The sequence below is a fragment of the Podarcis gaigeae genome (genome assembly GCF_964106915.1).
Source record: "Podarcis gaigeae genome assembly, chromosome: 3".
Classification (NCBI taxonomy): domain Eukaryota; kingdom Metazoa; phylum Chordata; class Lepidosauria; order Squamata; family Lacertidae; genus Podarcis; species Podarcis gaigeae.
In genome coordinates, this window is record NC_139680.1 from 49,601,175 (window position 1) to 49,613,819 (window position 12,645).

The following is a 12,645-nucleotide window of genomic DNA, read 5'->3' on the forward strand; positions in this document are numbered from 1 at the left end:
AAAAAAAGAAGTGAAATTATTGAGCCTGAGTTCCAGTTACACGTATCTTTTGGTTGTCCATTCATGATAACAGTGACCTGTGAAGTATTCTCCCATGTACTAACAGTGCACTCGATCTGCAGAGTGTGAATCTTTATACAGCTAACATGGCACCATTCATGCACAAGAGAGAGGGAAATGGCAAGTTTTGCAGGATCCCAAAGCTTTGCAGAAGGCCAAAAGACAAATCTGAATACAAAACATGAGGGGAAGAGGTGTGGGTAGGAAAGAAATCCAAACAAGAAATCCAAATAGTGAGGACTGTCCATACTCGGTGGGCATGGAATACTGACTGGCTGCTGGAGTGGGGGAATGGATTGGAGTCTCAGAAGGGGCATAGCTGGCTGGCCAGCTTCCTGAAATTTAACTCAACTAGCTAGGACTACAACACTACCAAGGGAAAGAGCCAAAGGAGTCATTCCATTAGCAGAAGATGGCTTGGATCCAATGGAGGATTCAGAAAATGGAAGTGGGGAAAGGTAGTTCTCAAGTCTTGGAAATAACCCCACAAAATAAACTAAGCTGCAAACAAAACTAAACAAAGAGCTGGCTAGGATGTTTCTGCAGAGGAAGAGGCTTCCCTTTTCAATACCTATGATCAGTGAGAGAGCCCTCTTCCCCTTCTTTGCCAGAAAAGTGTTGCAGATTCATAGATTTGCAACATAAATCAGAAACTGAATAAGGCCCTTAATCCAAACCAGTGGGGTAAGGGGTGCATGTAGGGTTAGGGAGAGCGCTTGTCTATGGCCACCTACTGAGTTCATGCCTGAGGGTATTTTTCAACCACAGACTTCGCAGGTGACACCCCTAGCTATTCAGTAAGGTAAGCTGCAGTAGAGATCTACCCCCAGATTTCACACGATGACAAGAGGCATAAAAGCAAGATGACTCACAGTTGGCAACGTGAAGGCCCAAGTGTCCTCAGAACAGAACAAGGCTACATAGTCATTGATTTTATTATTATTATTATTATTATTATTATTATTATTATTATTATTATCATGGGAGCCTGCCCAGACTACTGACTTTAAATTAACGCTTGTCAAAGGAGGCAACCCCATCCAAGTGCGGTAGGGAAGGGGGCGGAAATGCACAAAGGCTCTGCAGCAAGCAAGGTGGGCGTTTTCAAAGCTCTCTTGTACTTGCGAAGGCAGGCCCCGAGGCCTGCTGAAAGAAAGATGTAGTTCAACATTGGCAAGTATGCTGTGAGAAGCTGGCAGGAGGTCCAACTCAATAACGCAATGGATCAGATGACACAAGCATGGCCCAGAAAATCTTTATGAAGTTGGATACAAGCAGTGACATTCAATGCTAGTCCTACTCAGAAGAAGATAATGGCCAGAACTAACATAGGGTCACTAATTTCAAGGCAACTGCTCCAAGCAGGACTTAGTTGAATGCAACTCAGTGATATATATTTTATCCTGGTGTTTATAAAATACACCTATATTCCTACCCATCCAGGCAAATACCTCATTCACAGGTTAAATCACTACTTTCTGAAGTCAATGAGCAACCCAAGTAGCAGAAGTCTATTCTTTCTAATACACCACCACTCCCAGTATTTTTTCCATGGCATGGAAAGGCATTCAAACTGGCATCTTGCCCCTCCCAATGGGAAAGGCCTACTTTCCAGGGAAGCAGGAAGGCAGTGGAGATACTTTCCAGGCTCTTTCTTCACTGTTTGCTTCATTAGCTGTATTTGACCAGATTTAGATCAGTGGTGAGCCACATGCAGTCCCCAGCCTAATTTTATTTGAGTACCAAGAAGGGAGAAAGGGGCTGGCGGAGGGAGAGATAAAAGGGGGTGTTCCAGCCCCACCCACTGCCAGTGTGCAAAAGGATACCGTTATAAAAAGGCTCCCCATTTTTGCCTTAGAGATGAATGAAGTGTGAGAGCAGACCTCACAGATGTATCTCATTTTTCTCTCTACACTACTCCAGAAGAATCTTGCTTTTTATGCAGGACATCCCTTCCTGCCTCACTTTATCTACTTCATAATTATTACTCCTCTGGGATGCAAAATGCAATGTCTGCCCCTTTCCCAGATCCCTAAAGTCAGCACCAAATTCTCACTGAGCTGTTGTGGGGACAAGCTGACTACGGCAGAAAACATACTAAGCGTACATCTGTTTCCACTACTAAATAAAACCACAGCTTATGAAAGTGTGCATTCATAAGAATACACAACAAGAGATGCCCCAATTCCAGAAAGAAATCATTATTCACAATGCAACATTTGGAAACGTTCTTTGAACTTTTGTGAGAAGGTAACGGACAGAACCCCAGGTTTAATCAGTCTTGTTCTAGATGCCTTCCATGCTTTAATAATCTGCCAATTTAGCTCCACTGGGCAGGTTTTTAAACAGAATGCGAAACCCAGAAGTAATGCTTAGCACAAGCCTTTGCAAGCAATTGCCAGTAAGCTTGTAAGTTAGAATTTGGAAAATGCTTTGCTTATCTCATTTTTCGCCCTGCCCTATTAGGTTTACAGATTCCTGTAAGTACAGCTTTACCAATGTATACAGGCAAAACCAGAACAATGGAATAAATGTATGTACATCAAAAATATTGGCTCAGCATTGTTTACAGGGATCTACAGGAAGCTAAAGCAAATGAGGAAAGCATAAAAGCCCTGAGAAGGAAAACTTTGGCATTAAGGATTTCTCTCTGAACAGAGAGAATGAGAGGGTAAGCAAACATTTATCCTTCTTTGTAAACCTTATGACAAAAGAAGCCCCAAGCCATCCACAAACACACAATGGGAATTTTCAATAGCATTAGCCTTCACCTGCTCAGAGACTTATGCAGATGACTTAGTGCTATGCCCTTCCTCTCCTCCATACGAAGAGTTCTTCCCAAGCATGAAGCAAGGGGCGACCCAGGAGGAATGGGGCATCCCCAATACATCATGTGGCTACGTAGAAGTGCTTGTCAGTTCTGTCTAGGCCAAAGACGTCTTTGCTATCACCACCTGAAAGAGGCCACTGAATCTTGCTATTATGAGAAGCATCCCTGTGTCAGCTTTTTCTTATTTGCTGCAGGAGAGAAGGCTGGAATGTGAAAGAGCAAGTGATATGAACAGAGCAAAAAGGTCACATTTACTCCATGTATGCAGCAAACAAAACTGAGTCAATATGCATAATACTCTAAGCTGGGGTAGCCCAGTAGCTAAGAAACTGAGCTTAAGAAGTCCCTGGTTCAAATTTTGGAACAATTAGGCCAGCCACTATCTCTCAGCCTCCCTTCCATAGTACAAGGGATAACGATGCCAGATTACCTTACAGCAGCCTTCCACAACCTGCAGTCGCTAATGGGATCTGCAGTCAAATAACACTGGAGTGATTTTGCAGTGTTCAGGTGCACCAGCCAGTTGCCTAGACAGTTAAGGCTACAGCATGTTATGTGCTGCATGTATTGTAAGCATCTATCTTCACAGATTTAAATGATTATGCTCCAGCAGACTGGAAGGCAGTCCTAACCTCCAGGCACACTTCTTTTTTTGTAAGCTGATACGCTATATAGATAAACAACAACAACAACACAGAAGCCCCTATTAGGACTCTCAACATGGCAGCTCCACAGCCAAATCCTTGAACTTGCTAAAATTTTCTTCCTTAGTTACAAAAGAAGCATTTGAACCCAAACGGCACATGGTTTATAGCAGATAATGGGAAGTAAAACTAGCAATTCAGACATACCTTTCCTGCATCAACGAGATCAGCTATTTCGTCCAGATAAGGGCCGCTTGGTGCAAAAAATGCCCACCGGTAATGAACCCCTTTACAAAGATGCTGTAACAGACAGACAGCACAAGTTTAGATCATGACTGACATTAAAGAGCAGGTGAAAAAACAGCACACTGGAAAGGAATTGCTCACATACAGCAAATGGGTAGGAAGCTAAAGCATTTGATTTTGTTAACAGACCTTGAAAGTTTTTGAACCGAACGTCATTCCAGTCCGTAACATGCCATCCGCTACACCAAGCCTGTCCATGTTGACCAAGAAGGGTGTTATCAAGGAGACATAGGTGGCTCCTGACCATTTTTTGAGGAAATCAGGAGCCCATTTTTCAGTAGATCCACCAACATTATCTAAGATAAAATCAAAGCTAGGGAGATAAAACAGGAAGAAAATGAATTGGAACAATTTCCTTTCTCTCCCAAAGAACACACCATGTCCCGGCCATGATGGTATCAATCAATTACATAACATAAGCTATCTAAGCATGTTTACTCAGAAAGAAGTTCAAAAGCTTTCATGTGCAAATGCTTTACATTACATACACATGTCTTTATATGTAAGTCATTAATAGTCTGGGCAGGGCAATTCGAGCCCCCAGTGTTAGGATGTGGTGGGTTCCCTGTATGTCTCCACCTGCAGGTCTCCCACCATAAGATCCTGCTGTGCTCACAGTGGGGATTTCAGACAGGCTCCTGCTGGGGATCTTCCTGCTGGTAGAAAACCCCCAAACAGGGTGGAATAGGAGAGGGCAGAGCTATGTGTTTGCGGGAGGGGAATTATTGGTTTGTTTTGGTTCTTTTTTTCATTAAGTACTTTGTGTTCTTATGTTGTATTTTTATGTAGTGAACCGCCCTGTGATCTTTGGATGAAGGGCAATATACAAATTTAATTGATAATGATAATAATAATAATAATAATGATGATGATGATGATGATGTTGGCCATGGATCCACTGGATCCTAAGTGAGTCCAGCAGGCAGAGAGGGGCCAGATCCTGACCTGGCAAAGCAAATACCACCTTCTGTCCTGGCTGCTGTGAGCAGCAAGGCTTCAGATACAGTGATGGCTCCACCTCTGGATTCGACCCACTTGATCCCTGTACGGATTGCTCACTAAGTTACCAGCACAGAAGACTCAGGTGCAGGCGACCTGCTCAAACCCACCCGAAAATTTAGCAGCCAACTTGGGGTTGTGCACATTCACCATGCACACCCATGATTTAGCCCATACATACAGCGGTAACGTTTTCAGCTGTTCTTCCACACTTCCAGATTTGTAGTCGATCACATCATCTGCTCCGAGACGTTTCACGAGTTCACTGGCATCTTGGGAACAAACTGCTGTCACATGAGCACCCCAGGCTTTCATTAGCTGAACGAGAAGACACAGTACAAAAAGAACACAGCAGCTGACTAGACTTGCTTTCAGCAGATTGCACACAACTACCGCCCTTCTCTAACTCAAATTTGTATTTCTTCTCAACAGCGCCCGACTTACGGCACCTTAAGCAAGGACAAAATTCCCCCACCCCTTATATTTATTTTCACAGTAATTCATTTTGGTACAGCTGGGTTTGTATGGATCTTCTCAGTAGGTACCTGTATAAATTATAAGATGATTAGTATTATTAGTGTTATTAATAATCATAGAATCATAGAATTGTAAAGTTGGAAGGAGATCCCAAGGGTCATCTAGTCCAACCCCCTATGAATTTATTATTATTATTATTATTATTATTATTATTATTATTATTATTATTAATTATTATTATCATCACCACCATCATCATTTGAATCGCCTCCCCCCACTCAGCACCCCATGGAGGAGAACTGCCTACACACCCCTAAATCTGGCGCTGCTTATCAATGGCAAGCTGTTCTGTGCATGAAAGGAGGAACTTTCTGACAGTAAGATCTATTTGAGAGTGGAGCAGATTCCCTCACGAGGTGTTAAACTCTCCTTCATTGGAGGTTTTTAAGCACAGGTTGAATGGCTATCTGATTTGGATACTTTAGATGAGATTCCAGCACTGCAGGGGGTGGGACTAGGTGACCCTTGGGATCACTTCCAACTCTACAGTTCTAGGAAAAAGACACCCAACCAGCCACTGCTGGGACTATCTTGCGTCCTCTGCCTGCCCCCCGCCCCTGAATCCGGTTACAGTGGTACCTCGGATTACAAACACCTCAGGCTGCAAACACTTCGGGTTACAGACTCCGCTAACCTGGAAGTAGTACCTTGGGTTAAGAACTTTACCTCAGGATGAGAACAGAAATTGCACGGCGGCAGCGGGAGGCCCCATTAGCTAAAGTGGTACCTCAGGTTAAGAACAGTTTCAGGTTAAGAGCAGACCTCCGGAACGAATTAAGGTCTTCACCAGAGGTACCACTGTACTTCCATCTGGTAGTAAGATGGCCAAACTTGAGAATCAGAAGCTGTCAGATTCTGTTCTGAGGGAGCTGGGTCCATAACCGCCTGATGCCTTTCAAGTGAGAAGGCTCACCTGGTTTCACCTGTGGCGTTTTTACATTAAGAACAAAGAAAGAGCTTTCTTGGATTACACCACCAAATCCATCTAAGTTTAAATGTTTCCGACAAAAGGCAACAAAGCAGGTTGTAACAGTAACTGCCCACCCCAGTTTGTTCTTAAGAAAAAGGGCTGGTATCCAACAAATGCGTCCCACTTGCACAATGGAACTCCCTGAGTACTCACCAAATTTCCTCTGGAGGGTTACTGTCCCCCAGACCCTCATTTTTCCTACCCAAATAAAAAGCTCAGTTTGACTTTCAGAATTTAGTTTCGTTACAATATACAGACAGATGGTACTCATATTTTATACCTAGATACTTTTAAATCACATTTTTTAAAATGTCAGCTCTGGAAGGAGATTCTATTTGATATTTTAATTGCATGTAATTCAATATTGCATAAAAGACTGCTTTTCTGTGATTTCCAAAGAGTGGAATGGGGCCCCTCTAAGACAACACAGAGTAGATCAGCAAAGGGCAAAATCTACCACAGGACTTTCAAGGGATCTTTAGGAACTAGAAAGGACCAATATATACAACAGATTTCAAGCTGAATTCAAAACCCTGGTGGTTTGGGAACAGGGCTGCCTGTCCCCATATGTGCCTGTGATACAGTAAAATTCTCATCAGAGGGCCTTATCTGGCTTCCTCAACCATCCGAGAGATAGCAGGTAGCCTTTTTAGTGGAAGCACTCTAACGGAACCCAAGTGTCATCATTGCATTTCCACTTTCTAGGGCCTTTATCTAGGTCTGATCTGTTTTATCTTGGGTGTGCACCAGTCACAAAATTAAGTTCAGATCCTAATTTGGTGCTTCATGAAGCCGTCAGCCTTGCCAAGTCCAGCTGAGACAGAGCAAGGGTTTTGTTTCCCCTTTCATTCACTCTTGAGAAATTAAACAAGACGATATTTTTTTCCCATTTTGAGAGAACTGAATGGGTCTTTTAGGCATAGTATCCAACAAGAGTACGTTGAGCCTGCAAATAGGTCCTGGGAGATTTCTTCTCTCGGTACCTTTAACATTTGATTCTTCTTTCTTTCTTAATAATGAAAAATCTGTAACTTTTTTACACATGCAAGTGATGGACCAGGAGCAAAAATGGGTGCAGCAACAAATGCTAATTTACTCACAAATCCATCTCTACCCTTCATCTATGCAAGCAAGAAGCATTGTCACAGTTCAAAAGCACATTCTAGATAGGAAAAAGCACTTAACTAATCAGTACTGTTATCTCACCATTCCAAGATTATGAGGGGTGGGGGATGATGTTCTTAGTCACTCATTGCAGAGAATTTTAATCTAAGCTTTCCCAAAATATCAGCCAAGGTAGTTAGTTGTAACATATTTACCTGTATAGCAAAGGTACCTACTCCACCTGCTGCACCAAAGATCAATACTCTGTGAAGCGAAAAGAATTCCAGGTAATGAGGCATTTCTATACCCCAGCAATTCAAAGGTGTTAAATTGATTGTCTTTGTTGTGAAAATTTATTTCTAAATAGTTCTGCCTATATAGGGCAAAGCCAAAGGAAAAATAAAGGTAAACTGGAGGGCGATAGATAATAAATAGCTCCTAAGCTAGTTTTTAAAAATCATACTAAAGCCGAAGGAGAAACTTTTCATTTAACTATGACATTTTCTTGTGTATGACATAATGGCATTTTCCCCTTCCCTCTTGGTCCCTAGGCTCTTTAGAACCCTTTAACTTCTGAGACCACCTGAAGACACCTTACTTTCAGGTGTGTTCTCTTATCGTAAGATCTACACCAGTTCTGCTGTCACTCTCCTCTAGACTCACTAGTGATGTTACTAACCCCAGACCTTCCCCAAAGTGCCTACTGGCTCCTTGCCTCTTCCCACTCTGGGCAAAACCCCAGCCCAAGAGCTCCTTCACCCAAACCACAACGTGTTAAGTCCAACACACTTCAACATGCACGATAATCAAGGAACCGCTCGCAGTAGTTTATATAATGTGGAAACCTATCTCACTTATTAAGTGACTGTGGCCCTCACACTGTTGTTGGACAACACATAAGCCCTGCCCATTAGTCCTGAGGGTTGGGGCTGTTGGAGCTGGGAATCCAACAGCATTTGAAGAGCCACTGGCTTCCCACCTTTGCTCTACATGAAACTCCTGCTTACAGAACAAATGGTAACTTACCTCTTATTGCTGCAATTATCCTGATTTAGCCCCCCAGCGAGGTGAATGGCAGACCATGCTGTTAGACCAGCATAAGGTAAGGAAGCTGCTTGAGTGTGGCTGAGACATCTGGGCTTTCTAGAGATCTGCAGAAAGGGAGGAAAACAGACATGTATTCAAGAACCGGAAAGATTTTGCTATTTAGCATTGTAAAAAAGAAAGGATTGCCAAGGTTCTGCAGCCCAGATGATGATGATTCAATACAAATTTCAGATGCTGAGGGACAGCTTCGGGTTGCTGCAAACACATCATTTGCCCCTACATAAACATATAAAAATGTAAGAAAAGGAAATACTTGTATAATTTAAAGAACAAACAAAACAGAACTGTATACATGTGTCTATTTTGCCACATGCACATGGCTGGTAGCTGAAATGCTGGGAAAAACAGGCAATCACACATTTTTCACACAGTACCATGCATCCTTCCCCCCTGCAGATGTGTACACATGTGAGAAACATGCCATATCTGAAGTGTTGCTTCTGCATATGGATAATCAAAATTCATAAAGACTGGAATACTATTTGACAGGGTAGCTCCAGCCTTTTGAATAAGAGGTCACCTGGTTGACTGTAGCAAGTAAGCATTACCCACACACATGGGTCCTTTCTTTCTTCACACTGCAGCAACACACTGCACTATATATTCAGAAATCGGACCCTGAAAACTCATTGCTGCCATACAGCAGCTGCAAGTTCAAGCTCACTGTCCTCCCACCCACTGGCAAAGGGTTGAGATTATGGTTCAGTGCTTTGTTTTGCAAGCAGGGAAAATAAAACATTGTGCAATTGTAGCCATCACTCATCTGCCTTCCTCCCTGTCACCTTACCTCCCGTTCAATGTTAAATTTAGGGAAGAGACAGATCTGCTACAGCATAGTTCAGATCAAAGTGGAGATTTCTGACTCTTCCTTTAACAGGAAAAAAATATTCTAAGACAAAATGCAAAAACAACCCCATCCATTTTAGAAGCTGCACAGAAACATTTCATCTCAAATTAAATACTTTGCTTCGTTACCTCATTTCCACTTGCCAGAACAAACTCTGACAAAGTGCCTTGTTTCCAGGGAGGAACTGCTGCCCATACCTGGGGAAAAAAGAAGTCCAAAACTCAAGCATAGTCCAAAGCTTTTCATGGTTTAGCAGAATTTCTAATCCTTAAAAATATTATGTATCAAATTAAGAACATAATAAGAGCCTGCTGGATCCGGAAAATTGCCCATCTAGTCCAGCTTCCTGTTCTCACAGTGGCCAACCAGGTGCCTATGGGAAGCCTGAAAGAAGGCCAGAGTACAATCACAGCTGTAATCCCAAGCAACATGTATTCAGAGGCACGCTACTTTGCAGGACATGTTGGGAGAATAAAAGGCTAAGGACTAAACCATACACAAATCCGGAGTGAAGTCCCTAAAATGGTTGGATGGCCTCTTTCCAGCAACTCCTGCAGCCAAGCTGGTGCCAAACATATTGCTCCAAACACACTGCCCAGGCTTCCACCCCAGAGAGGTCACTTTGGTGCTGCTAACACAGGAGGCAGCAGCTACAAGTTCCTGGTCTCTGCAGCCACCACCGCAGCTGCTGTGATTCTCCAGAGGTTTGACTTTACCCCCAGAGGCGCACTCCATCATCTACTGAGACAAATGGATGCCAGCAAAACAGTGGAATTGCAACATAACTTCCAACATGGTATTACTCAAGTTGGCACCTCTGTATGCAGCTTATGTACAGGATTATCCAACTTTTGCCTTACTGGAACTCCCAACACCTTAGAACTGCAGAAGAGGCAAAACAAGGAGTCCAAGAAAGAGGCACCATTTGTAACTTCTGGTTTGGCAGTGCACAACTGAAGCAGAACATGCACACTGAGGTAATGTTTCTACTGAGAGTGAGGATTTATAAATCCACTTAGAGTAACTCCCATTCCTTCCTTGCTCATCCTTACCTCATCTCCAGGTTTGAAATATTTCACGTCTAGTCCACACTCCATCACAACTCCAGAAACATCCCGACCAAGTGTGAGAGGGAATTCACTGCCTGTGTTTGTGATGTGCAACGGATCCCGCTTCATCCTTATAGCAGCAGCTCCATAACCGCCTGCCAAGCAAACAGAGAACAGTTGTCGCTGGTTTACACCGTTCAATTTCCTATGCTCAAAGAAGCCCTGCTCTGCATTAAACAGCAGTGTTGGACCTAAGTCCTATCCTAGGACTTAGGAGACAAGAGTTCAAATTCCCACTCAATCAGGAAGCTCAATGGATGACATTGGGCCGGTTGCTATCTCTCGGCCTAACCTACCTCACAGGATTGTTGTGAGGAAAAGGTGGAGGGGGGAGAACAGTGTGCACCACCTTAAGCTCCTTGGAGGAAAAGTAGGGTTTGAACACCCCATTTTGCAGCCTTCCTGCTGGCTACTCACTAATGGCCCTCCTGCCTTCCTGCTGGGAAGCCAGTTCAGCCAGGTGAGCTTGATACAGCAGGGACTCCTTAACCTAATCCAACCCTCTCCCTCCAGCCCAGCATTCAGGGGAGAGAAGCACTGGATTGCTATGTCGGTCTTCATTTTTGTTGCAGCAGAGTAACAAATTGAAACATGATTGAATGCAGAGCATCTTATCCAATGGTAGTCAAACTCACAGAAGACCCATTGACATTAATGAGCAGGACTAATCTATGCCCTGTAATTTCAATGGGTCTGCTCTGAGTAAAGCTCAGGTGGATACAGCCCAGAGTAAGACACATCTAAGCCCACTGATTTCAGTGAATTTAGGCACCATTAATTCTGCATATGGTAGAAACATTTGTAGGCCTAAATCATGCCTCAATATATGCGTTAAGCTTTATGGTGCTATTTTAATTAGATTTATTTGGGTGGATTTTGTTTTGTTTTTTGGCCTGTTTTTTCTATAAGACAGTCATACCCAACCAGAATAGGGCCAATGAAATCAAACTGAATAAGGCTAAAAAGGCTATTAGGAGCACTGAATATGAAATGCAGTATTTCACACAACTAATGCAGACCATATAATATTTAACATCACACTCAACAAACACCAAGGTATGAAAATATAAGTAATTATAAATAATATCCATACAGCTCATTTTATGAGTTCAAATCGGTTTACAGTTTAATCCAAATTATTAATCCTTACTACCAATCTGCGGAATAGGTAAATATTAATGGTATTAACTGTGAGATGCAATGTATATAGGCACTTACTTCGCATGTTAACATCTATGGGATTTAAGCTTGCAGCATGGACTTTAATAATCACTTCATTAGGAAAGTTGATTAAAGGGAACATCATGTTATTTGTGAATCGCAGCACATCATTCTTTCCGTAACGGTCAATCACCCAGGATGGCATCGTCGTACATCTTTGGTAGGAGACGTGTAAGTTTCTACACGGAAGCTGCTGGATTAAACTTTTTCCCATCCCAAGGCAGGTAACACCCAAGCCAGGGCAGTGCAATAAGCTACTGAACACTTTCCTACTAAACGTGTGTCCTTTTAGCAACATGACTGCAAAAGCAAAAGGAATATATATGGCTTGAATGCTGTGCTCTTTAATGGATATGCCTCAAACACGCACTTTCTTACAAAGCAGGCCAGTCAATTCTGATCTGAAATGCACATTTCTAAACTTTGTATTTTCTTTTTCTTTTTTAAAAAGACAATTCTGACGTTTCTCTTTTCTTCCCAAAAAGAAAAGACAGGGAGAGACAGAGAGAATGGAAAAACCCAACTTTTCCTGTTACACCTCCATTCCTCACTGGGTTTCGCAAGAATCTGAGGTATACAGGAAGTAAAACACAGCAGGGTTTTTCGTTTGGAAATGTCAATTATGCGCCAGCCCCTAGTGAGACTATCAAGTCCTGAGGCTGGCGACCCCTTCCCCCTAGATATAAGCAGTCCTTAATGTCCTAAATTCCAGAATCTCTCCCTCCCACCCGCCTCTCTCGCCTTTCCTCCAGGAAGACCTGGCCGCGTGAGCAAAACAAGCTCTCTTTTAGCCTGCCCAGCGTCTCCTTCAGGCGGGCGCCCTGTGTTCCCGGTCACCCAATTGACACAGCTTCCCGCGGCCTGACCGCCCCCCAACCAATAGGAACACAACATCATTTCAACCCCGAAAG

At 43.0% G+C, this 12,645-nt stretch overlaps 1 protein-coding gene across 8 annotated transcripts in view; it reads right to left on the reverse strand.

Moving 5' to 3' along the window:
- RTN4IP1 (reticulon 4 interacting protein 1) overlaps nt 1-12,645 on the reverse strand; it is a 110,975-nt gene that overhangs the window by 45,351 nt on the left and 52,979 nt on the right. For 2 of the 8 annotated variants that reach the window (XM_083731377.1, XM_083731376.1), the window contains exons 1-8: nt 11,732-12,583; nt 10,457-10,608; nt 9,533-9,601; nt 8,477-8,601; nt 7,666-7,714; nt 5,021-5,157; nt 3,970-4,153; nt 3,742-3,834 (exon numbers count right to left, since the gene is read on the reverse strand). In XM_083731377.1, the coding sequence (XP_083587503.1) occupies nt 3,742-3,834; nt 3,970-4,153; nt 5,021-5,157; nt 7,666-7,714; nt 8,477-8,601; nt 9,533-9,601; nt 10,457-10,608; nt 11,732-12,032 (1,110 nt within the window). In that variant the 5' untranslated portion in view covers nt 12,033-12,583. Of the gene's footprint in view, nt 1-3,741; nt 3,835-3,969; nt 4,154-5,020; nt 5,158-7,665; nt 7,715-8,476; nt 8,602-9,532; nt 9,602-10,456; nt 10,609-11,731; nt 12,586-12,645 lie in introns of those variants that run through there. The other 6 variants (XM_083731379.1, XM_083731380.1, XM_083731375.1 and 3 more) reach the window with 5 other exon arrangements.